The sequence below is a fragment of the Tubulanus polymorphus genome, chromosome 1, assembly GCF_964204645.1.
Source record: "Tubulanus polymorphus chromosome 1, tnTubPoly1.2, whole genome shotgun sequence".
In the NCBI taxonomy this organism is placed as follows: Eukaryota; Metazoa; Nemertea; class Palaeonemertea; order Tubulaniformes; family Tubulanidae; genus Tubulanus; species Tubulanus polymorphus.
Window position 1 is genome coordinate 4,050,458 of NC_134025.1, and position 27,298 is coordinate 4,077,755.

General features: G+C 35.7%; 3 protein-coding genes across 6 annotated transcripts in view; all 3 read right to left on the reverse strand.

The window, feature by feature from the left end:
• Nucleotides 1-12,178, reverse strand: part of LOC141899953 (uncharacterized) — a 33,881-nt gene extending 21,703 nt beyond the window's left edge. Inside the window, exons 1-4 of the mRNA XM_074786598.1 lie at nucleotides 12,164-12,178; nucleotides 11,104-11,261; nucleotides 10,921-11,033; nucleotides 700-740 (exon numbers count right to left, since the gene is read on the reverse strand). Of these exons, the coding sequence (XP_074642699.1) occupies nucleotides 700-740; nucleotides 10,921-11,033; nucleotides 11,104-11,261; nucleotides 12,164-12,170 (319 nt within the window). The 5' untranslated portion in view covers nucleotides 12,171-12,178. The remainder of the gene's footprint in view (nucleotides 1-699; nucleotides 741-10,920; nucleotides 11,034-11,103; nucleotides 11,262-12,163) is intronic.
• Nucleotides 12,179-12,309: 131 nt separating this feature from the next.
• Nucleotides 12,310-15,561, reverse strand: LOC141915401 (uncharacterized). Its single transcript, XM_074806914.1, has 14 exons — nucleotides 15,208-15,561; nucleotides 14,996-15,132; nucleotides 14,533-14,693; nucleotides 14,240-14,327; nucleotides 13,995-14,153; nucleotides 13,753-13,921; nucleotides 13,594-13,671; nucleotides 13,450-13,506; nucleotides 13,310-13,369; nucleotides 13,162-13,226; nucleotides 12,905-13,079; nucleotides 12,671-12,823; nucleotides 12,410-12,594; nucleotides 12,310-12,361 (listed from the first exon to the last, which is right to left on the reverse strand). Exons 1-14 carry the CDS (start codon nucleotides 15,559-15,561, stop codon nucleotides 12,310-12,312), a joined length of 1,893 nt encoding a protein of 630 aa, XP_074663015.1.
• Nucleotides 15,562-18,062: 2,501 nt separating this feature from the next.
• LOC141906931 (uncharacterized) lies at nucleotides 18,063-27,229 on the reverse strand. 4 transcript variants are annotated; one of them, XM_074796431.1, is made up of 12 exons: nucleotides 27,051-27,229; nucleotides 24,430-24,781; nucleotides 22,218-22,374; nucleotides 21,674-22,021; nucleotides 21,246-21,410; nucleotides 21,078-21,158; nucleotides 20,737-20,834; nucleotides 20,440-20,544; nucleotides 20,026-20,106; nucleotides 19,845-19,930; nucleotides 19,666-19,764; nucleotides 18,063-19,580 (listed from the first exon to the last, which is right to left on the reverse strand). In XM_074796431.1, the coding sequence occupies exons 1-12, from the start codon at nucleotides 27,143-27,145 to the stop codon at nucleotides 19,508-19,510; spliced, it is 1,740 nt and encodes a 579-aa protein (XP_074652532.1). In that variant the 5' UTR covers nucleotides 27,146-27,229; the 3' UTR covers nucleotides 18,063-19,507. The 4 variants fall into 4 exon arrangements, 3 of the variants coding, with proteins under 3 accessions (XP_074652532.1, XP_074652540.1, XP_074652547.1); XM_074796439.1 differs by lacking the exon at nucleotides 27,051-27,229 and adding an exon at nucleotides 25,913-26,003; XM_074796446.1 differs by lacking the exon at nucleotides 20,026-20,106.
• Nucleotides 27,230-27,298: the final 69 nt, after the last annotated feature.

Consider the following 27,298-nt stretch of genomic DNA (forward strand, 5'->3'; position numbering starts at 1 on the left):
ATTAATCAATGAGTTTCTTTATAAAAGATATTACACTGTTTGTTCTTATAGGCTCGATCTTAATATTTAACAGATCAAAGTTGATAATTCATCATTCTTAGGGAAATTGGTTAATTTCGAGCGTATCCTAATGTTATGTTGATATCATTCATAAATCAACCACAAGAAAGATGTGCGCCTAATAGCAAGACGTTGCCAGCTCATATTCAAGTGAGTGTGTAATCATTCTAAGGATTTGCTAATAAGTGGCTGTCAATTTAATGGCATAGTGCCATCGATCAACAAAATCAGTAATACTAAGCCGGCTACACGAGTACATATGTAGAGGAAGAGAGAGAGAGCATCATAACTTTCACCGATGAAGTGAAAGTGACGACATTGGTGTCAAGAAACCTTGTTAAAAAAACAGGAATCTGAAATTCCACTAGAGATAAATTTGACATTTAACAAGTGATAAACACTGCACATTTTATGCCAGTGTCAGACCCATAACATTGAATAAGCAAATATCGCATAAAATCAATGGTTTATGGATAAAATTTATACGGTAAATTGAGATATACCGAGCGTAATAAACCCAATTCACCCCAATATTAACTTGAAGTTTACAGTCGATAAAAAAGGAATGTTTTTTCGCAAAGACTGAGCCATTAAGGCCACAACGAGTAAATTATAGGTAAAGAAATCAATTATAATTACTTTGTCCTTTTTCGAGTTGTTCAACTAAATCCAAATGGCCCCTAAAAAGAGAGAAAAAAATAAATCAGATCAAAAAAATGGAAAATATGTTTTTGACATTGGAAATGGACATTTGCCATCAATGTTTCTTCAATCTAATCCAGTGCACTAATGACAGTATCTGCTGCTAATGTCGAGATATACATAATCCATGTCGATCAGTGAAACATGAGTTATCGAAGACATAAAAGACATATGTATGTAAAGAGCGGAGGAGGAGATGTATTATGAATCATGTCGGACTCTCGGAGCACTCTTATATTTGCAGCTGCCACATATCATATCTGGATATGATAACTGCGGTCCACGAATGGCTAAATATACAATACAGCATCCAATATTGCAGCCGAGTTCATTCAATTGCAACAGACCGAATCTCTACGACTGAAAGCTAGCGCTATTCATCGGAAAGATTCCACCACTGAAGATACTCTCACTTTCTCTCAAAATTTTCATAACAAGTTGCAGGCATTTTCTTATCAGCAGTTATTGGATAATTGGATCGCGATAAGATTTACGACTTATTAAAGACTGACTTTGTACAGGCGAGATTAATGATCATATATCATATAGACAAACGGAGAAATCTACGCATTTCTATACCGCAGAAGAATATCAGATTCTTTTTGCTCGTGCGAAGAACAAACCTAAAAGGTCCATCGGGTATAAATATACACTCGATTAGAATCTGATGAAATATAATCCAATAACAATCCGTTGTTCCGCAAGTTAAGACGGAACTAAAAAAGCGATTCCTGTGCCGGTAGTATCGCGTGCGATCCCAATAGTACAAAGATGATACAGTTAAAGACGATATTTGAAATATGAATAATTTGTATAGTATGATACTCACCTCGTGTTAGAGTAAATATAAGATGAAGAACATACAGCGTGGGTGTACGTCGCTTATCCTATAATTGACTGTCACAAACGATACATGTGTATGAAGACAGAGGATTGATTAAAGTGCCTGACCATGTGTCCTGCGAAACCATCTAATTACGACTGCAATGCAACAAGTGTACGCTTACATATGCCTCAAGTATGCGCGGATGAATTTGTCGTGGTTTGGAAGATGACGAGGCATGAAATTTAGTCGACCGGAAAAATCAATTTGTATCAACAGAATATCAAACAGGGTAATACGTCCAGTCTGCTAACGAAAATAATCGCCATACTGGGAAGTGTGGCCCTGGAAAAAATTCAGCGATTCCGCAATGTTTCAACTGCGCGTGGGTAGAATTATGACAAAAAATTACTGCCGACCGAATACAGCAGTAGAATGAGAGAAATGACTGGTGTTAACAACGCCTGTGACACAGTAACACATTCTCAGAGAGAGAAAGACAACACGATAAATCTTATTCTACCATCATTGAAATTCTAGACGGGAATAAAGACGTTGGATATTGAAGAGAACAGAATTGACTGCTGTCGTGCATAGAGAAAGTGAATAAAGCATTCAATTTTGCCGATACTTTAAGATGTCAATTATTTCCGGTGATGCCGAGAGATTTTATGACATTATTAATGCCTTACGGGTATGTTCCTACATCTAGTTTAGTTTGCTCCCGTACTGATTGCCCAAAACGCAAAGCAGTTTATTTCTGCAACCTCAATATTTCTGTTTAAATGAACACGGATCGCTGGAAATCGAATGCAAAATAGAAAAGATAAATCCGCGCAATATGCACCTATTTCGAATTCAGCGAAGTGTAAGACCGATAAGAGCTGTGGAAATATTCCAGTAAGGCAATTAATCACAATTCACATTAAACAATCTGTGAGCTCATTTAGATTAAGGTAGCAATATTTGAACAAAGTCACTATAACAATCGCGCAGACGCAGTAGATCATTTATTAAAAATCTACTGATCATCATTCTACGGTTTATTGATACAACTGATTGGAAACCAAACTGAGAGGTCAGAATTACGCGTTCGATTCGTAGAGGCTGCAATATGAACGGCGAAGGTCTTTCAAACGTCGCGCGTTCAGCACCGGTAGATCGACGCCATTTTCCTGACCAGTGCATAGATCAATCTAGAATTATGGCTTAACCGACGACAGAACAGATATTAGGTTCATGTCTCGGTGGGCAACAAATTTCCCCGGCTAATCATACTCTTACATATCAATGGATTTCAGCGACGAGTGCAGATTTAGAAATGGAAAATGTGCATCGATAACTCAAAACCTCGGAATCTGCCACCACAAGAGGAAAAGGCATTTTCTTAAATGAGGCTTTTGATCAGTTGATCCAAATAAGCTACAGAAGGGTGCTGATTTTGTCAAGATTTTTCTGTCCAGACAAATAGTGTTGTCACATCAGTGACGAGACGCAACTTGATGAAGGTTGAGATGAAGCAATCAGTTATAACGGTGACAAGGCACCGGCAACTCGCTGTATGATGAGGCAAAGTGGTCATCCACAACAACAGTAGATCAATATATCACTGGGTTCACAAAATACAACCAGCTACTTCTGTTGCAAATGAACCAGCATCATTCGACGAACTAAATTACAAACCGCCATGGCACTTTGTATCGGTTTATAAAGCATACATCATCGGTGGTAGTTAACGCACGGTTTTATGATGTATTTTCCAGTAAGGTCAGTAATTCACATCGATGGACCGTTGACGTAAGTTATCTAATAGACATGTAGGAATTTGTTAACGCGTAAAAGCGGAGATGATGAATCGTGTATGCAGAAAAACTCGCCACTTTTCACATTCCTACATCAATAGGGAACGAACCATAAAGAACGAGATATTATACGAAAAATAAAAACGGTACAGACAAATCATTATGAATTCACTATACATCAAATAAAATTCAGACAATTTGAATCTGCTGCAGGAATATACTCCGCATCGACAGAAATGTGAACAGTTTCTGAGAAGTGTGATTAGGACAATCTCGTCTCATCCATCAACCGCGACGAGCCAGAGTCAATCATCAGCTGAGTTGGGAATTTTACAACAGAATCCCGCATCTCAATCCTTCTTATAGAGGCTTAATGCAGAGAGTTGACATTATTAACTTTCATCGCTGCAGTAGAAGACAGTGGCGAGATTGTTAGATAAAAACTACCGAACGAAGTGCGCTAAAAAAACGCATGAAAATAGAGAAAATCTTCACAAAGCTGAAATGTCACAAATGAACGCTGTACGGCGGTTAACATGGAATCAATACTATTAACCGTCAACAATCATATCAATTATGTGAGTGTGATTAATTCTGATGAATCAACTAATAGGATTTTTTGCCAGACTACATAAAACGAACATCTTATATTCGTTGCCTCTGCTAAGCCGCGCTCGGGACAAATGGGGCAATCGATTTTTGTGTCAATATCTCAAATGACGATTTTGATGCAAGCAATAAAGGTAATTTCGAAGGTGCATGCTCGGCAAACATTATGTATTTCATTGTTTCCTAAAATAACGACCCAACTTTATATGATATACAAACATTTGTGGCTTATCATAGTTGAAATCAATGATGGCGTGAAAAATTATGGAGATGTATATATATATATATATATATATATATATATATATATATATATATATATATATATATATATATATATATATATATATATATATATATATGTAGATGTAGGGAATGGAAGGAAGGTTTGATTGCAGCAATTCTGATGATGAATATTGACTGTTTCAGCCGTTCTAAGTCATCGGAGAATCAACAATGACAGCTACCGCAAACTGTAAAAACTTTAATAGGAAAAAATCAATCCAATCGAAACCGATGTACAACTTAAAGCGCAGGCTTACTGCGCAGCTTAAAATTCACAAGAGGCAGGAGATATTGTTGTAAAACCTGCAAGAGAAAAGATTATATCCATTCCAACTCATGTTTTCATTCTCTACAGCAACAGAATCTGCTCTTTTCAATTCATTTAATCTGTATAGAATTGCGTTCGTTACTTTACTGTTATCATGAACATCGGCAAAATGAAGATTTGTCGAAAACGCGATGAAAGCCTAGACGTATCTCATTCAATTGCCTGAAAATCGGAGACTTTTTTTGGTAATATATTTCGCGATCCTAGGCTTACAGAGGAACATGCAAATCTAATGAACTGTCAATGTTTTATCGCAGGGATGAATAGCAGCAGGACTCATTGCCCAATATACTATAGCAGATTTTCACATGGTCGATTCTACACGATACTAATGAGCTCAATATTTCCCACTGACCGTCACACATCCAATAGAATTGAGATAGACCACACAGCTCTATATCAGACAAGAGCACATGACGAAACTTCTAATAAGGCAATACTTCCAGTCTAGCTATCATTTTTCCATCAGCTACGGGTCATGTTATCAAAACATAAGCAAATCTGACAAGGTGCAAGATCAATATTTGCAGATCTTTTCCCCACAAATTGCTCGCGTACTGGACAAATTATTTAGAATCCATCAAATCTATACGACTGATAGATATGGTTTTGCAGTATCGCATAATAGATGCTAGTTTGGAGTAGCGGCTATTCTGATGTAGAATGATTACTCCGATATATCCAACTCGGGCTAGCCATTATTCACCAGTAGGTTGAGGGGCGTTGAAGACTTGTACCGGTCTACGTGGCAATGATACTTGAACATGGGATCTCTAATCAGCAGCTGAAGGTTACAACTATGGGGCTATGGCATTTCCATTTCAAGGATTGAAGCTGCTACACGCGAACGAAGTCCCTCGTCTTAAAATTTATCAATATTCCAATGATTCTATCTATTAATCGAAATTTCAGAGACAATCAAATCTATCGGCAACAGTTTCTCAATCTCTAGTGATTTCCGTTAGAGAGAAGAGATAACTGACGAGATATGAATTGATTCATTACCATAACAAAAACCTGATGAACGTGAAGATTAATATTGGTATTTAAACGGAGCGCTATCTGGATTCCAGTCAAACAAGTCCGTACCTAGAACGGGCGAAATTTGGAAATGGCGAAATCACGTCTCGCTAAATTGGCTACAGATAGTTATGATTTACCCCGCAAGATGTCACCATGAGTATTTTATCCTTAAATTCATATCTAAATGATAGATTTATCATGAGTCCCTGGATGTTAATTATCTAAAAAATTATGATGATTGCAGTTTATCATATATCTGAACACATCGATCTATTGTTAATTCTGGGACATCTTCAAAGAGATTAGAATGGATATATACTCTGTAAACAACACACCCAACAGACAGATAGATAATAATCTGTTAGCCTATACAGCAATACAGAAATTATATGATATCTGAAAACTACATGTATATTAATCAGGTTGATGATGATTGGGGAGCATCGGAGTGACAGGTAGATGTCATTTCAATTGATTTCATACTGCAAAGTACGTTTTAGAACGGACCTGGATTTAGTTTCTGTCCACACAGACAGATTTAGCCCATTCCAAAATTTGGAACAGACCTGGATCGGTATTCTAGGTCGCTCTAGGAACGGACTTATTTGGAACAGATTTTTTGCTAGTGTGCACGCTTGGTCCGTATCAAATCGGAACGGGCCAAATTTAGACCATTATTAATAACATATGGGCACGTACCTTATAATACATTCAGGTACAAATATAATCTGAAATACCGAGAAACTTATCGCCTTGTGTACGGTTTGACCAATATTTCTTATAGAGACAATCCATAAATCATGTTACCAGAGAAAGTTTTGAAACTGCCATTGACAACGTAATGATGGATGTGATGTGATGGTGGAATATAATGATAAAGCACATAAAGCTTTATACAATCAGTCTAACAACTTAGAACAAAAGCAAATATCGCGGAAACTTGTGGCTTTTAGCGAAAATATATAACTGTCATCTACTACAACATTGGACATGATTCTGCTTGTAATGAACAACATCGTAACCTGACCTGTCTTCTCCATTTGTTAATTCTCTGTACTTTTGGTCTGTTGTTAAGTCATCAGGCTGCCTATGATGAAGATAATAATATGAGAAACTTCCAAAAATCTGATGGAATCAAACTTTGAACGTATGTTTTGACGTCGTCAATGTAATTCTTCCTTCAGGAGAGAAGTTATCTTAAAAATCAACTCATGTTCGCCCCGTTCTGTCACTTTCTATATCGCGATGTGAACATTTCATAACAGGAAATGTGAAAACGGGAAGCTTATTGAAGTTTTAATCCAAAAGGATCAAACTAACAAACGATTTTTATTGGCTGAATTTTCTAAAAGACTAAGGGAGCAGGTCCCGCTTAATCCTGGTCAGTTTAATCTAGATTTCGACCTTATTCTGATGCTACATCTATCTATGATCCATCTATAGATACATATGTGTAATGCAGATTTTTTCATTGGACCCAAATGATCCGGTTTAAGCAGGGTATACCATAAATAGTAGTACATACATAGTACGTAGTTCGAAATGAAGTGCTCCGTAAAACTCCACTGTGAAAAATGGTCTCTTCATTGACTAAGGCTAACTAAGCTAAATTGAATCAGTTTCCCCTACTTGACAGATAGTCCCTCTGCCCTGTGATAATCACTATAAGTTCAAAAATACTTTCAACTATTGATGTCAAATGAGGTTGCCATAGCAACTGCTCGCTGTGATGGCAAAAACTTGACGGAAGAAAAAATTATTTCCGAACACAAAACTTCTTTCCGATATCAAGTGTATTTTTAGTTATGTCTAATAATCTCTTAGCTAAACAATAGGTGTCAAGCTTTATGCTATTGTGCATCTATAGAGATATGATTCGTTTTGTTCGATGCAAAAATCTGGTGATCACTTATTACGGTACGAGTATAATTTCTACAAATGAATTATGCATTGGAAGTGAATTTTCTCACATCAGAAATACCAAAGGCAAATGAAATGAAATGCTAGTGATTTCTATAGGTGAGTACAGCCGTTGTCTAAGCTATTTTCATTCAAATTATCAATTCATGCAAGAGGTGTTTAAAATAACATTCATGTAGTATTTACCCGAAGTCATCGACGGATTGATGAATTTGATCAAATACTTAACCACGGGTTTTCTTATCGGTAGCACCTACAGCCAACTAACTATCTACATCATTTCTGAATCCCCACAGATAGACGATTGCCTCACAATAATCAAAACTACATCAACCCATGATCAAATTAATCAGGAAATATACCACAATATAGCACATGAGCATTAGCTCGCTGGTTTTTTTTCTATATCATTGCCCGTGGAAAGATTACTCTTCTCCTCACAAATACTAGTCCCATTAGACATCACGCTACCGAACTAAATAAGAGGAAATGACACACACGTTCGTTCTTTCGCGGCGGAGAGAAAACCGGAAATATTTCGACGAAAATAAGAGAAAAATAACAGCCGCATCTTACCCGATATACTGTCGTGATACGCAGTTTCCCATGTTTTCAGCACAACTCACTGCAGACCCATCATTACAGTAATCCGAGGAGCATCGTCGTCATACACCGTGGATGTTCACATCATCTTCACTCGGTAACGACTGGGATACCTTTTTCTCGGGAGCGGAATCTGATCGCGAAGTAGGATTATACAGAAATGCCCGATAAATGTTACTCGATATATTCTCGATACGGCGGCGGCGTCGTACACGCGAAAATAACGTAGCCGTTTATTCGCAACTTCACGAGTTTAATCGGTCAGCAAACGCTTTTTAAATCCGGTCGAGTCCGAATTCATCGGTAAATCACTCGATCGAGCAGATTTTTATGAATGCGACTGTAACAGTGATACCTCTCCTCGTCAACGCACACTACAGCACACAACATTGACAGTGGCTGAGAACACTTTGAACTTATCAAACACACTGACACAGTGGCAGGGCTCATCTGGACATTACTGCAATAAGTTCTCATTAATACCTACTAATCACAGTTTTTGGTGCATCGGAATAGAACTGAACAAAACACGTATCAAATGAGGATGCATTTTGCGCGAAATATGAGGTTAATTTATTTCAAATTTATCAATGAGCGCACTGCCTGGATCAGACACACGGTACCTGCCACATAATTAATTAACTACAAAGCCCGAGTTGATGTGTGATCAGTACATGAAGCGAGAGAGAAAGAGAGAGAGAATGAGAAAGCGTGAGGGGGAGAGAGGACATTATTAACCTGATGTGATCGAGAAAATGGAACGAAATAGAACGCAACCTGTGAACTCATAAACTGGATCGAATAAAAAAACACAATTACAGTTGTAATTACTGCGTGAGATGTGATTGCACCGGTTAATTCTAGTTTTCAGGAAATGACTCTAAATCCCTGCGGATCCTTTTTAACCCTATGAATAATGCTAATGTAATCATTTACGTAAGTAGACTCCGTATACTGTCTGCTATGCCAGTGGAAATGCTTCCGACTTAGTTACATTTTTCTATACGTACCTAAAAGCGAGTCGCTGGTATATGGAATCAGAAGAAGTTATCAGACAGCCGAGAGCCAATACGACAATAAAGTCTGTATTCGACCTCCTGTTATTAGATGTGACATGTAGGAAATCGTCTCGGGGAGAGACATACATGCCATGAGGCAAATGACAATGCTCTATGAACTCCACAAGCATTTCGAGATACGCCTGCAGCTATTTCGTAAGACAAGAGTACAATTTGATGAAGCTTTGATAAAATTAGATCACGCAAGAGTTGCAATCATCACGATTCTAATAACCTAAACTAACATCGTAAAATATTGTTTATCTAAGAAATATATTTATCGTAAGAAATTATCGACCATATTATCCCAACCGTTTCATAAGCCCGAACATGTATGATTCGTTCGGATACAAGTTAGACTTGACAAGGCTAAGAGGGCTTAGAGGTTAAATGAATGTATAAACTATGCCTTTAAGCCCCCTCCCCCGACCTGACATTTTTTTCCAACATTTTTTTCCAACATACGAGGCGAACTGAATATTCAATGAGGTATCGAGGGATCATCTGTATCTATGCGAAAATGAGCAAAAGTAGAGATCAATAATCGACTAGATTGCGCATAACATTTGACAGACGTTATCCGATTTATCAATTTCAACGGAGTAAGAATTTAATGAGAGGGATGATCACTTACAATTCACCGGGCAACCGAGGAGACAACAGTCTGACATGCAATACCGATATCACTGGCGAATGTATCTAAAGAATCAACTGTATGTATGTAGGCCATTAACGAAATCTCCAATGAACGCTTTGCGAGGTTGAATGTGAAATGGCGTGCCTTCGAACGAAGCTACCAAAATATTTTCACAGCAGACTGTCTGCTCAAATGATCTATAAATGATTCGATGTCGAATGTGTTTGCGGTCACGGAAGTTGTCTGTCATTGTCTATCAAAGCTGAATTGTGTGATTCATGAAGAGAAATGTATCTATGAACACACCGTCTCCCCGCTGGTCTACTGGTTGCATGAAAGAAACCAATAACATCGCATTCGAAAAGTAAATTGTGGTAGAACAGAAATCGAAAACTCTCTCTATGGTTATGCTGTTTTTTTCGATGAATACACACGCCGGTAGTTCCGTCATTATTTTATGATTGGTAATTTGCCGGCCGTGCCATTATCAACGAGAATGATAGCGAAACCAGGTGAAATACCACGTAAAAAGAGCGCCGTATTATTACTTCGCTTTAATGATAAAACATGATGATGTCTAAAGATTTGTTGATGTGTTTTGGATCTAAAAAATCTTCTTTTCTAATTTAACACGCATATTTACTCAATTATATACCTCTCCCTCAATCACTGATTTACTGCTTATTAATCATGGCTGAATTCTGCAGCTAATTATCTTTGCCGAAAGTCAGACATCTCGATTTTAACGATTTAATGACAATGACAAATGGTGCATATTTTTATTGACGCATCAAACACGATATGCTAGCAGTTTTTGTATCTGTTGCTTTGTGACATTCGGATCATGGTTCCCCGAGACTAACCCTGTTGGATTGTTCCTTCGATTAAATGTCTACCATTTAGCTTTTTACTTCATCATACAAGTATTCATGGGGGTATCAGTATCGGAATCAAAAAGAATTTGACTCAATCATGATGGAAAATACCTTTTGGGCTATCAAAAACTTTAACAATACGCATGTATAAAGACTGGTTAGAGATTCATCTATATTGAATATCAGTTATACTACCTGCGAAGTTGACAGATGTGCTGATGTAGACGCCATCTTTCCTGCACTGCTTGATCCTGTAATTTGTGTAATCTGTCTTTCTCTGAATTCAAACACTCCTCATTTGCCTCCAACTAAAATATAATATAACTCTACTACATAAAGCTATCAGCCTCTTAATGCAATTAAGCAGTGCAATAGTACCTTTTGTTTAAGAGAATTTTTTTCTTGTTCTTCATTATTTAGCTTTTGACACAACTGAACGAGATTCTCCTCAAATGTATCACTCGTTAGGAATGAAGCATCATCCAGATGTTCTCTGAGCATTGTGTCGTAATGCTCATTCATACATTTACCCTGATCTGAAATATTCACAAATTATACATACATTTCTATTCCGATTCGATAAGTATAAAAGTACTCAAAGTATTCTCAAAGCACGATGTCATGAACTGCATCGATATCTAGGTGCTATCAAAGGGAAAACTGTCTTTTTTCATAACCGGTTTGCACGAAATCTATGCATTGTTTAGTCATGAAACTTGGCATGTACACAGAGGAATAGTTTCTCATGGTTACGACAATAATCTTATTTGGGTCCAGGGTCTATTTTCCGAATTCGAATTGTGGGGTGTTTGGCTTTGAGATTCAATTACAATATGGTCATATAGACGTCCATGATCACAATAATAAATTTCTTAACTGAGCCAGTGGTATCCCTATATGGGGCACCGTGAACCAGTCACTCAGTACTGGGTGAACAAATTTCTAAACAAATATCTAGTGTTATGCATAGTAGGATCCTGGAATAAAAGGGCATGTCGAGAAAGGGTTAGACACTCTTCAGGCTTCTGGGTAAAATTGCTTGAGTTTTAATTGGAAAGGCCAATCAGGATTTTGTCACACTGACATTTTAAGTCATCAAGATTTAGGAAGGGTGTATTCCGACTCTCTTTGGAATCCACCTTAACCCAGCCTTGCATTTTCTGCTTAGCTCCAGTGAAGACTCATCAATTTTCCGACCCACCGAAGATAGGTATTCTGCAAGTACATATATACTAGTATCATTTGAGCTTGGATCAAAATGATCTTTTGTGCCCGGTTTCATAGACTCAGTATCAAAGTTTCCCCCAGGGGTAATCTTCAACGTGGGTGACAACCATTATAGAAACAATAAAAAACGATAGTAATATCGTCATATTTCCCACATCTTAGAAACTCAGCCCTGTGTAATTCTCATCCACTACACAGAAAATGTACTTACATTTCATTTTCTTCATTGCACGCGCTAACTTTTGAACCCTGGAAAACGTAATGAAATGTATCGTGTAATAATAATTTTATGTAAGCTTAACCTGTAATCAATTTTTATTTTGCCAGTATGAACCATATGGTTTGTACACATATGGCTTAGACATCTGATCCAGTTGAACAGTCTTCGCAGTAAAATATGTCTATACAACTACATATATAGACAAAGACATAGACATATAAATGCTAAGACACTTGCCATTTATCTGACTCTTGTTTATCGCTCGCAAGATTTGAAAATCTTTCGGTGAAGTTTTTCATCTCTTCATCGAGTTTTATCTTGAAGATTTCGAACGTCTTATCTGAATCTACCTGCGGAAAGCCATCGATCAATTTGTTGAGTTCATCTAATATCGATGATTTCCGTTCGTTAAACTGACTGGCCTAAAATAAAACAGAAATTTCTTATATGGAGTCTTCAAACGTTGACATTTTGAACCTGTTGGGTTATCATCATTACCAATTTTGTACTAAGCTTGCTCGATTCATCAGCTATCAACGCTTTCAACAAGTCATCGGGAGGATCATCGAAAACTACAGAATCATCCAGTAATTTGGCGAATGAAACTTTATCACATAACGGGGACGGAAGTGTGGCTTCATCAGTAAATATCTATAAAATACACAAATATTTATGTTGAAACTGTAGATTATTTAGCGATTAAATCATATTTTGAAGTGGTTTGAATCTTACCACATTTTTTATTTCAGACAGCAATGAAGGTATTGCAGATTGGACGGGAGTGCTGACAGCTGCTGGACCTGTTGCTAAATGGACGGCTTTTACAGGAATCAATGATTGATCTGCATCGAACTCATTGTCTTCATCACTCATTTCAGGTGCAATCATTTCCATAGACAGTGATTTACTATTAAAATATCAAATGCTTCTCAGTACATTTTCTACAAAATAACATCAGCAAATATTCTGAATGGATGAATTTGAAATACCTGCTCATATCTTGCCGCGCTTCCATGAGCTGTTCTTCTAAGTAGTTTTTCTCTGAATTCAGTGCCTTGAGATAAAAATGAATAAAATTTTGGTTAAAATCCATTTCAGAGAAATTACGGATTTGGTACTTAGGAAACATGAACTTACTTCATTTTGACGGCTCAATTCATGGACGACTTGTTCTAAATCTTCATAAAGCATAGTTTTCTAAAACGAAACGTTAAAAACAATCTGGCATATAGTAATTACAAGGACTCTGAAGAAGAATGTGACTCAGCGTTAATCACCTCAGCCATTTTAGTATCATGTTCTTCTTTCAACACTTCAGCTTCTTCACACCTTTCCTGTAAATTTTACCCAATATCTCATCGTAGTATACATTTCTATAGATGATGAATAAAATAAGTGAATACAGAATACAAGCGGAATACCTTATATTCAACAAGAGATGACTGAAGTTCTTTCTGTTGATCAAAAGCAGATTCTAATTCTTCATTCATCGTACGTAGCTGAAATAAGATTCATATTCATTAAATGAACCCGCCAAATTACCCTTCTCTTTACAAAAAGTGAGAAATATAAAACAAAACCTTTTCTATGTTCTCTTGTTCTTTGGAGATAAGACGAAGATTCTCTTTTTCACTTTCTCGAAGTTTATTTTGCACGTGCTGAAGATTCTCTTCAAGAGAGGTAATATTTGACTTCAGTTCTTCATTTTCTTTGCGTACACTCTGTAGTTTATCTTGTAAGTTGTTCAGACTGAAAAAACGTATATAATGCGTTACATTTAAGAGTTGAATTGATACTAACAAGAACTAATGAAAGAACAAACCTCCAGAGCTTTTTCTGAAAATCTTCAACATCAGCGGTTAAACGTGAAACATTATCCTCGCTTGATTCAAGTTGTTTTCGAAGTTTCAGATTTTCTTCACAAACCTTTCGATGCTGTGTCTCAAAAAAATCAAGTCTATTTTGTAATTCTGTGCTGTCCCTAAAGAGATATTTTTCAAATTTCAAGAACCGGCAATGGAATATTGTAATTAAACTAACAGGTTTTTGTTATCGTAATCAACTTACGTTTCCATAATAAACCTATCTCCTGCTGCTCCTGATGCTTCTAAACTCCCATATGTAAAGTTAACAATATCAGATCTTTCCAGCAAACCTGAATAAAAAATCTTACATGAAATGCTTTTTCGAGATGTTTACCTTTTTCAACTATAAAATAAAAACCTGTTTTCCATTGTGAAAGATAAAAAAAAAACACATTGAAAATTCATGAATGCAGCGAGGTAAAATTCTATACACATGTACAAGTCAAAATACGAACTGATATTTCAGACTGAAGCAAGAGTGGTTTAAGCGCTTACTTTCATTAGATTTCTTCAATTCACATTTGATCGGTGAAAGATGATGAACACGCGGCCTTCGCTTGATCACATTTCCACAAGGAGATGAAATAGCGTTGGCTAACGACGTCATAGCATTCGAGCTCAATGAGGCCTCATCATCGCTTTCACAACTCGAACCACTATTACATGAAACAAAAAAAATGTAAATTCATAGAATGAAAAATGCGTGTTTCAATCCAATAACTGCTAATTCCAGATTCAACAGTCTTAAGTACATTCACATAAATTGAATAATACAAATTATAATTCCATTATAATTATGTAGAAGTGGTAGTACAAATAATAGTAGTTAGATGCATAAGCCAATTCTGCCCTTTCATCCTCACAGTTCTCTTCGATCATTACGCAAGTGCAGTGTTTCTGGAGTTACTTCTAGACCTTAAAAATTTGCATGTAGCTTGTAGCGAAACTATAGTGTTACCTCAGTGACTTAGAGAACGGCATATCTTCATACCATTCCAGGAATCCCTTTCTGTAAACAAATATATCGATCTCGACATCGTTATCATCTGGATCCAGGTTCAGTTTTAATCCATCGTAATCATGAACACAACACGCCTACCAACAAATAATAAAACAGTATTACAAGCTTTTAATATTCATCACTAAGGGTGCATAGTTAGAAACACTTACATCGCAATAGTGACGCAATCTATCTATAATACTGGAAACTCGTACAAGTCCAGTATTTTCTTCATCACACATAAGAAACAACTCATCGATTTTATCTACATCGGATGGTGATAATAGTTTACACGATGTTCCGCCGTCATCCTCAAATTTTGGACACAATTCTAACATCGGCGACTTAGATTGTAATACGGGCGACTCTGATCGCGGCGACTCCAAATGAGGTGACTCCGAAAAGTAGATATCCGATTGGGGTGACGGTAAAACCGATGAGTCCGAGTGGTATATATCCGATTGGGGCGACGGCAGGATTGGCGACTCTGAGCGAGATATCTCCAATTCAGCCGACTCTGACATTTCTACAAAATGGTTAAAAAATCTTTTATAGCCCTGCATCATAACATACATGAAGACATGACCAGTATAGCCTACCGGTGTACATAGACATAGCAAAATAATCTCATGTCTGCATTTACATTCAGAAATCAGAAGTGTGCTTTAAATGAAACAAGGCCGTTAATTTTGACAATAAGTGTAACACCTGATCATAGGATTTCCTATTCAGATAAAATGATTATATTTTAGTAAAACGAAGCAATCTACGAGTACAAAATAAATGGTTTTCAATGTATTACTCGGGTAACAACTGTGACATACCTGAAAAATGCTCTCTACGCAGTTAGCATGAAAAATATCATATAACCAGCCATGAAAACCTGCAATGAATATAAGTTCAATATTTGTAGAAAAAAATAAGCAATAGGCTAATATGGAAGATAATAATTCTGAGCGAAAACCTATTAAGGCCTAGAAAGCATTGAACCAACCATTAAACCACAACCTAAAAATCGAAAAATAATGTTATTATGTCTGAAAGGTTGCCTTGTGATAATACGAATTAATTTGACGCAATACTTTTCCTAAATTTTCCAATTTTACACAGTGAGAAATATACCAACTGTATATTTATCCGGTGATAACATGGTATTGCAAGAATACAGTCTATGTATATAATCCATATATGACAGGTTGTTATAACCCGGTAAATCAGCCACAATATCGTCGCTCTATGGCGTTGATGTAATATTAGTCCACATCGAAATTACATTTCAATCAAAGGCTTTCAGTTTTTCTAACCAAATGCTCAGTCATTTGGAATATGCAATCGCATTTCTTGTGCAAACACCGACTGGGGTCGGACATGTGTTCAAACACTAAATTAGATTTATAGATATTTTATGCCAGGAAATGGAATCATTTAAATGCATTCAGTTGATCAGTTTAGTGTATTGTGTATAAGCACAGAACAAATAAATTAGTCATTAGCAATTAGTAATCAATCATGTTTGCTGAGAACCACTAATTAACCCATGCTTGCAAAAATGGTATTATCCGTTCACCACGTTTGAGTGTGGTTATCGTTCTATGGTATTTATCAGTCTGAATACAAGTGTGGCCTAGCACCTGTGACTCCAAGCTTAATCAGGCTAATTGATGAAGAAGCATATGTTTTAATTGGTTGATTAAGCTTCGGAATATGTTGAACTAGAACAAAATATAAGTTGTTGATAGTTACATGTATTGAAATAAACTGAGAGAACTGGTCAAGTCTTGCAGGTAAATAGGCAGTGGTAGGGGAAGGAAGACTGTTTAGCCACAGGGATTAGTTCATTCATGCGACACAAAGCCCCCAATATATACCCTTTTTCTGGCCAGGAAAAGATTTTTGAAAGGGTATTATACTATTCAATCTTATCATCTGTAAGATATTGAATTATTCATCCACATCATTTTGTTAGAAAATATTTTTTGACATTTTGTCTTTAATGTTCTAGGTTTGTCAAATAATGTTTTTTAGAAAAGTTATCTTTTTTGGACTTTAAGGTAATCTTATTGGCGGAAAAGAACTGACCCTGGACAATCGTCTGATGCAGACCTCTTGCACACGAAAATGAAATGATTAGGCCTATGTTAGTGAGTAGATCAGCATTTCATGCCTGACTGTTCGAACACACATGACAAAATTCCAACTCAATGCTAGGCCCTATAGGCCTTATTCACATGACATCACTGCATGTCATAATGCCTGTCAAGCACAAGCCTGTCTTGCGTGGCTTAAAATTCATGGTTGATGGTATTTGCCGGACAATATGGATGCGTGCGAACAATACGTGTGAAACTGAAAGGTTTATAGCTATGTCTCAGTCCATGCTATGAAGCCTTATTGTGTACTATCATTAACAAATTTATTACTATAATAAGTTTCAGTAGGCTAACTGCTACTTTTTAGGGGCACTTCATCATATCTACCTGCATTTAGCGGTGATGCCACAGAACATTCTTTTTATCTACCATCGACCGGTTCATTATACCAATTAGATCTTATATTATTGCTATGATTGTTATTCATCTAGGTAAACTATTTAATATTATAAATAATAAGGCCGCCGTAGAGTTGTACGTAGAGAAGACGACAACACGTCTTCCTGCAAGTGTGAAAGCAGCAGCCGACATCAAACAGTGTACTGTAGGATATTCTCCGAATTTAGTCTGGGATGGGGCGACGAGGGATCAGCGTACCGGCCCAGCTTCTATCCTCAGCTCAGAATCAAATGGGACGAGTCGCCACTGTATTCGTTCAGCAAGGAAATCGATGTTCTAGTTGAAAATAAGCGGTGATTCGAAGCAGCCCGCCTACTAACTTCATCAACTCTCTCCATCCTCGTTGCGACGGTGATGCGGGCACTTTGCTTACCTACACATCTATCAAGTTCGAATCCCAAAATAAATGCTGACGCAAAAAGCGGTTGTACATAATTGATTTTATTTATATACTAATGTACATTATTTCATTACAATATACATGCACCGTACATAGATTTACAGGGCACATTTGGGCAAATAGGTTTTTGCAGAAACAGCATTGACTTTATAGAGACAATGAGATTTCAAAAGAAAGATTCTTTTGACAAAAAAATATCCGAACCACTTATGAATTTGTTTCTCTACATAGAAAGAATGAATTTTGCTCTGAATTTAATTTTCAAAGAATGGCAAAGGAAGACATTGCTACATATTGGCAGAGTGTAGGCCTATCTTCAGAATATGAAATCATACGAAGGGTGATCTTATAAACACAGATTACAATTTATAACAGTATATCTTTTTAGTTAGAATATTCATATATAGCAACAAATTAAAAAAAAAATTAACTAACAAGCATGCAAGATATAACATGGCTAGATGCTATGAACAAGAAATCAATTCAAAGTCTAGCAGCATGAAATACACTCCAACATTCTTGAACTTTTACATGATCTTCGGAAATAAATAGTCAGTTTCTATAAGATAAATGCAACTGACAAAGAGAAAATGCATAAGTTAGAAATATTGAATCCTGATAATCAAAGGATGACTACTATTTTGAATAAACAAACAAAATGCACAATATTCCTTCTTCATGAAAAGTAATTGACATTTTTTTCACAAATGTAACCTTACTAAAAATAACTTTAATAACTGTCAGTGTGTTAATGATAATATTCGAGCTCATTTCAATACTCTCAGGCAACCTTCCCTGTAAAATATATAGCTATTGATTATGAGTTTTGTTCAAATCTAATCCTTAAGATTACGGAAATGGTTACAACAATATCACCAAGAAAAGATCCAATACATTTATATGTAACTCCAAGTTCAGACTCCTTTAATGTATGTATACCTGTGAACTTAGAACTTTCTCTACATACATAAACACTTTTTAAACATTTTACGACTGGCCACATATACCGGTACTCAGAGGGGCTATGTTATATATGCTTTTAACATTATACCAAAATAAATGCATCATCAAAGATTAAAATTGAAACAACATGTTTGACAAAACAGTACATTATTTCAAGGAATAAAGCAGAGAATCACTAAATTTAGCTCACAGATGGTGGATTATCGTTAAGTCAAAATTGTCAATACGAACAAGATTCTAATTAAAGTTAGAGTCAAATATCAAACATTTCTTCCCTATGACTGTTCCTCGTGTCCATAACAGTTTTCAATCGAAATCATCCAGAATGAGAAGCTACTGGAAGCTACAGAAATACGCTCAGGAAATTATCTACATCTCGGCTCTTCTCCATCACTCAAAATCTGTACATATAACTGTACATGATAACACTATGAAGAAAAGTTCACGTCGCTATTGCATCAAAAAATCATAAAGCACCACGGTATTATCACATTCCTGTCCACCATTGACAGGATTAATAACAACTTTTAAATGACGATTCTGATTCAAGCAAGGAGGTCATTCTAAATATATATCCTCAGTTGGATGCGCAAAAGCCATATACTCCTGATAGAATGTCCGAAAGGCATGTCTAAAATTGAAATAATAAAATTTGTAAATATACTTGCATACTTCATTTAAGTGAGACTAAGTAATCTATATACTCTAGAACTTACCCTATTGCTTCACCAATTGGTTTAGTAGATGTTTCACTGAGAAATATATGGGCAGCAAATCTCATCTCCCGTGGATGTTTGGTAATGAACCCAAAATACCTGCAAATTAATTGATTATCAGTTATGCACGTCGAGAGAAACCATTCCCCTTTAGATAATGATCTTAATTGCAGTCTTACCTTTCATCCTTCGGGTGATATCCGCAAAATGATACATTCTTCAATGAGAAAAAGTGATTATGCTTGATCACCTCATCACTTGTTTGCTAGAAAAACAACAAAAATTGCAATGAAAACCTGGTCAGCATGATGAAATAACATTCATCAGATCAAATAATAGAAAGTTCACCATATAAGGCACCTTAATTGAGAAAAATTTACTGAGTCTTTTCTTGAAAGATGCACGCTCAGTTTTCTTGAAGCCTTCGTCCGATTTCCCATTCTTATTTATAAAATAAAAAAACAACAAAGGTACACTAACTAAAGACAACACCACGAAAAAAATGAAAGCAGTAAGCAACAGATGTCTCCCTCCACAGCACGAAGCAAATCATTAAGAAAAATATAATAACAAAATACAATTACCATGATATGTGCAAAGGGCATATGTTGGAATACTGAAATATTTATCATTTAAGGGTTTAACAAAAATATATTGTTTTAAAGCAACAACAAAGAAAAACTCTTACTCAGTTAGTTACAAAAAAACACATACAAAACAACATTACAACAATCAAACATGGAATAGAAGTATAGATTTTTTTTAGTTACTCACTTTGCCTTTAAATTTATCTGTCATTCGAATACCATATTCACTTATTTCCAGGCAACAAAGTGGAGGAGATTCAGATTTGATGGACGTACGTCGTGTGAATAATACCTGAAAGTCATAAAACCGCAATCAAATTAATGATTGAATGCTGGAAAATGCTGCCATCTGTGAGATATTCTGTGAATTAAAAGCACAGATCTATTATCATAAATCTTGCAACAACGCATATATTAGATATTTTATCATAGAATATGTTCAAGTTCAATACAAATCTATATCAGCTTTAAAAGGCACAGTTACCTTTTGCATGGCTTGGCAAAGAACATCATTGCCTTTATGAAAGCCAACTTCAACAGAACCTAGGAATTTAATTGTAAATCTATCTGGTCTACGCTCATCTGCAATACAAACAAGTACAAATTACAATACTGGTAATCGAAGCACGGAACATGTTGCCTCGTGATTTTTGTTTCTCTGATGATGGAGCAGGGTTCATAGTCGGGTTTTGATGATTGACTCTGAATACTGAGATTTATATCAGCCTACCAGTCATGTTGCCTATACAAAATGACTAAATTAAATGATCGTTTATCACATAATCAACCCAATTTAAATAAGCAAATACTATTCTTCATACTTACGGAAGTCATCATCTAAGAAGTCTAAATCTTGAGCATAGACTGCAGGAAATATACCCTTTTTACCAGTTCTCAGATTTACACCTATAACAAAAATATAGACCTTGATAATATCGTTGTTTCTAAAATTGATTAACATTAATTTTCTATGATGATAAACTGAAAACTCACCAACACACCACAAGTCATCACATTCCTCTATAACATGTAACATATCACCAATTTCTATAGCCATTTCGTCGGCATGTCTGGGGATGAATCTATGGATCCCTCGATGGGTTGCTTCTAAATCATCAATGTTCAACGATGCTGAACTCGAAGTAGACGATCGTGGCACTGTAGACAGAAAATACTTATTAAAAAACGCTGTAGAGCCAATCATGAAATTGATTCTCCACATCTTTCACATGAAACACCTGGGTTCCTTATTAGCAAAACATATGCGCATTTCATCTTACAGTGTTTGAGCAAAATATTTTTCTTTTGATATACGCGAGTTGATCATGCTGAAGCACAGATGTCTTCTAGTTTATTTTATTAGATTTTTTACCCGGGTGTGATTTTTCATATTTTTTATGTGTTAAAACATTCTTTCTTACCTTTGCAATCAATGACAGTACCAGTACTACATGAACTATTAATTCTTGATAAAGAAGACACTGATTTTTTCAGCGTAGCCACTTGTTGTTCTTCAGGGCTTGAATCCTCGACTAACAGTGCGTTGTTTGAACTTAATAATGCTTTAGATGTAGCAGCTAGTGTATTAAAATGTATGTCAACAGAATCGGATAACTGCGGGGTAATATCCTCGGATTTAGGTGTAACAACCTCCGAGCCTAAATCTTGTTCGTTTGACTCTTGTTCAGCCGCTAATGCCAACTCTGCTTCATAGATTTCTTCTGCTAGCGATTTCTCTGAACATGTTGACATGGACATAGGACTAACAGCTGAAAGGTAGACAAAATAGAGACAGACTATTATCGGATTACAAGGCTGTTACTGTAGACAAAAGGTCAGCAGACGAGATTCTAAGAGCGTTGTATTGGATATTCAGTATTAGTTTTACACCCACATACACCTACACCAACAACAACCATTAACACACCGCTGTAGTATATTATATCATAACATCGACAATCTTACCTCTAGGTGATAAGCCTGGAAGATCAGTTGGTCGTTGTTTGTTTTGACAGGATACTTCAGGATCTGTAGGAGATTCAATTTTATCCGGTGATACATTGCTATGGCGACGCTTGTGGCGTGTTTTTGGTTTTCTCTCATATTCGATAAAAACACTGTCCTAGAATAAGAGTAAAGATGAAAAGTGAGAGTGAATTTCCCATAAAGTAAGCACTCAAAATAACATAAAATGACACAAACACCCTTATCATGAAACATTGTGAAAACATCATTAAGCCTAAAAAGTAGTTTGTAGGTAGAAGAAAAGCTTTTTGCAATATTAAAAGGTCATCATGTCATTTAATTTGTTTCGATGGAAAATCCTCATCGCCTTTCTCTGTATCCGATCCTCCGCCAACATCTGTAAGGAGAGGAAATCAATGGCTGGCAGCAGCATTTTGTAATTACATTTTTTCTCCCGCTCCCTCTCCCATCCATCCATGTAACCATGGCGACATGGAGTCAATAGTGGAGGCTGGATAACTGTAGACGGAAGATGATAATGCAGCTAGTATGGACCACGAGTGATGGATAATTGCTCCACTACTATAAAAGGAATTGCCTCAGTGTGATGTTATGTTAGCCTTGATATAGTTCCGGCAATCGTAATCCCCAAATGACATGTTTTAATTGATACAAGTGCTATTAATCTAATGTATAACTGGTAGGCCTATAAAGTTATAGCATAGAAAATATACATTTGTATTTGGAGATTCTATTATCATGGTAGATTTATATATTTATAACGCTGCTAGACTTATCACTATAGGACGAAGTGTAGTGAACACAACTTCACTGGCTTACAGTTCATTAACGTATTGCTTTTAAAATATTACTAATGACATACAAATGTCTTAATAATATAGCACCTGAATATCTATCTAAACTTTTAACTCCATATATTTCATGCCAACAACTACACTCCAGGTTCGGATAAGTCAATCCTCTGTCAACCAATTCCAAGGAAGAATATTGGCTCTAAATCTTTTAGCTATGCCCAGTCCTGCTTTATGGAATTCATTGCCTAAATATATTCCAGATACCAAGTCCCTGTTAGTATCTAAAAAGAGGCTAAAAACTCACTTTCTTAACGAAACTTATAATCTAAATGTTGTAATGGCTCTGTATTGTTTTTATATATATATATATATATATATATATATATATATATATATATATATATATATATATATATATATATATATATATATATATATATATATATATATATATATATATATATATATATATATATATACATACAGCACGCGCGCGCGCACACACACACACACATATATATATATATATATATATATATATATATATATATATATATATATATATATATATATATCTTATTGCTTATTCTATTTAATGTAACGCGTTACAAGTCGGTAAAGAGAATGACATTATATAAAAATAAACATAATTATCATTGTATGTTAGCAGAAAAACAAAAACAGAAACAGTAACAAAAAAAGTAATATGAAGACGAACTGATGAAGAGGACATTAAGATGATGAAAAATGACACAAAGAATTTAGATCCTGTTGGTGCTTATAGATAAGCAAAACTTATTATCTAGTTTCCTAAATTCAATTCAAAACTGTCTTACATCAACAGCTACAACGCTATATTCAGGCCAATACAGAAAATGAATTATGTTGCCTCTAATAACGCATAGAAGTTTATTAATGATAAATATATTCATGATCTATCCACAATCCAACAACTAAAGACCAATAAGAGGTTATAAACTAACCATAAACGTATCTGCGATCTTCGATTACTAATCATAAATGACAATAACCAAGGATCTGAATCATTAATTCTTTCCCAGAGCTCACAGGAGGTAAGATATCGAAAAGTACATGCAACAAATAATAATCTCAGAGTCAGTAGAAATCTTACAGATCAAAACCCAGACGATTGACTTCAATTAGACCGGCGCTTGAAGGGATAACATCGGACTACATACAATAGATATGACTTCCAGCAACGATCAAACAATCAATCAATCAATCAATACAGCTTAACACTGTGAACCCAACACTAAATTGAACATTCATCAGTGTTTGAGATTACTCTAACAAAATGCGCTATATATTCGTATTAGTTGACATTAGTTTCTAATAGGGTAGAAATTGGTCGTATATTTTCATTAACGCGACTTTACCTCGGTTTCTGTGTCGGAATCTGAATAATAGTCATTTATCTTCGGCGTTGGTTGTTTTCGCTCGTCGGCCGACCTATCATCGCTTTTTTCACAGCTGTGATGTTTTTTATGTTCGATATTTTTCATATTGAAATACGCAGTCCTATCAACGTGTGAAACATCATTACATCGAGCTCGTACATTCCGTATATCGGTTTCCGACGATGCTACCGAAGCTCTCGGAGACGAACATTCCTTACACTTAATGTCCGTATTCGAATTCCCGTGATCGATGTTAAAGTCATTTTCGAACTCGAAATCGCTGTCTTCGTTTATAAGGTCAAAATTTTCGATGCTGATATCGTGAGTTAATCTAAAAATAGAAAAATATTGGAGGTTGAAATTACTGAAAATCACCAAGTTACCCAGTAGCAAATGCTCTATTCCAATAGCTTTTGTTAATATCCATCATTTCTACATTGTAAGATAAGACTTATTGTAAAGTGGGATATTCTTATCTTTAAATAGGAAGCAGTAGAAATTATCCACTGGAGAAGATGCTTCATCTGATCATATGAAGCAAAAACAATTCTATAGACTATCTTTATCTGATAGTGGTATATTTCTGAAGAAACACAAATAACATTCTCTACATTAGTTATGTTTTTATCATTAAGAATAGACGACCGGTTTTGGCCACAACTTACAAGTCACTGGTCGTAAGGCTTTGGTGTAATAAAATGACAGCGTATGTAACTTGATGTGGCGAATGTCACTCGCGAAGAAAAATCGATAGGATCAGTTTCCTGTTTTATAGCAGTGAGCTAATCTTTCCAAGAATACCGAGTTAGTTGATCTATCTAGACATAATGCTGGCCATCAATTCCATAAAGGAGGACATTAAATTTATGACTTTCAGTACCGAAACATCAAATACATTTGATGATTCTGTATATTTCGATTTGAAATAAATCCATTCCATATGTTTAGATGATGCGTAAAAGACATTGTTTTTGATAGATCCACAACTAAAAACAAGTCATTTTAAAGCAATCATCCGACGTTAAATTCTATGGTAAAACGCAAAGTAGGAGAACAAATTTTTAGGTACCTTTGCCCTATTTTATGGAATTCCCTTCCAAAGAATGTTCGCGCGCAATAGCTCCAAACTTTGACTTTTCATACTCACTGCTTTTACTACTCACTGGTAGTTAAAATTGTCTTATTCAGAAGTTCTTTATTCATGATGTTTTATATTGTAAAACCCAATGAGTCTATATTCCAGAAAATAGCACTATAAAATCTATCATGGTTATCGTTCAATAAAACCCACATAGCATTGTATATGATTAATTACCACTTCAAATTATAAGATAAATACAAAAAGATCATTACCAGATCAAACATTAGAATAAAAATAACGAGAGAAATCCCACAAAATTCACCATACACGGATATTGTGTATTTTCTCTGAAATAAAGGTTTCATAATATAGAAGGCCTACCTAAACTGACACATGTAGACTGCCGGTTTCATATTCAAGTCAAATGATATAGGATCTGGCCTACACATGGCCAATCCTGCCATATCACTAAAAGATTTCATCGCTAAAGTCATATCACACCAGGAAATATAAATATCTGAAGTATATCTAGATCTATCTCGCCAATATCTATAAAGAGTCTATTAGATACGAAACTACTTTCGGAATGATGTCACACTGTTGACTATCATTTGGTATGTCCAAGAATGTGAATATAGAACACAGCTGTAAAAAATCCACTATCATTTTCTATCTCAGCTCCTCTGTAATATAACCATTCTTCCGCATGAAAAACTATGAATAGTTCAATACGATATAACGCTATTCCACACAGATGTATTAAGACGACGTATTAAACTGAATATATTCTATAAATGAAGAAACTCCAGATGCTGAAATTCTGCTGCTATATGAACATACAGTAGAATGACGTCGCGGTACTGCTAGCTACAGTCTCACTCCGTCATTGAATTTTATTATGTTGATGAGACTGGTGATCAAGCGATGAATATTTTATCACGAGGCAGACTGCAGACGCACAGTATTGATCCATTCTCTAACTGGTTATCATTATTTCATGTTCATTCTGAAATAATTCAGATACCCAGAAGATGCAAAGCTCTTTCCCGCTCTGCCTTTGTTTGAGAATTGAAAACACAGTTTGTTTTACCTAGTGTCCATATCCAGAAGCTTGGATACTGTCTTTATGTAGCTTTATCTATATAAATGCTGACCATGATGTTGGCAATTCATCTATTTCAATTAGTTTTATCAGTGATTAATGTAGCTATCTATAAAGGTTATTTTGACTGCAGCAAAAATGAATTATCATAACAGTGATAAAATTGACAAGGATGGTCAATGATATTTAGCAACTCAATCTAATCGAAAGGTAAAACGATTTAAAATTAAACCTAAGTAGGGCCTTAATATCAAGCACTAAAACATATACAAAAGCTTGACGAAGATAAGGCACAGGTAGATAGATAATCTATTTCATATCAAGCTAATTCTGATGAGTTGTGTTAACCAGTGCCACACTGCCAGTGGCAAGTGAGGATATCTTCAGACTCTGGAGAAGGAGGAAGATGTTACTTACTTAAGAAAGTTTTTTGCCGTCTCAGAGAAGCTAAAACGTCTCGATGCATTTCTAGAGGATTTATCCCTTGTACACTTTCTGCGAGTTAATGACATTTTTTCATGTCATTTATTATTTACCGATATATCATGATTTAGCGAAGTTTTAAAACTGCTCAAAGGTTTCCAACCAGGAAATGTTTTTCACATCACCGTAAAGGGGCGCCATCTGGTGAGCAAAAAGTTAGATGACGTCATGTTATTACGCAA

Coding starts and splice junctions, on each gene's coding strand:
- LOC141915401 (XM_074806914.1), bottom strand. CDS start 15,561: ATGTCAGAGTCGGCTGAATTGGAGATATCTCGCTCAGAGTCGCCAATC. Junction 13,922..13,994: donor TTTCAGAAAAAGCTCTGGAG/GTTTGTTCTTTC, acceptor ACGTTTTTTCAG/TCTGAACAACTTACAAGATA. Junction 12,824..12,904: donor TGTCTGAAATAAAAAATGTG/GTAAGATTCAAA, acceptor TGTATTTTATAG/ATATTTACTGATGAAGCCAC.
- LOC141906931 (XM_074796431.1), bottom strand. CDS start 27,145: ATGTCATTAACTCGCAGAAAGTGTACAAGGGATAAATCCTCTAGAAAT. Junction 22,375..24,429: donor ATTCCGACACAGAAACCGAG/GTAAAGTCGCGT, acceptor CTCTTATTCTAG/GACAGTGTTTTTATCGAATA. Junction 19,931..20,025: donor GTAAATTTTTCTCAATTAAG/GTGCCTTATATG, acceptor TTGTTTTTCTAG/CAAACAAGTGATGAGGTGAT.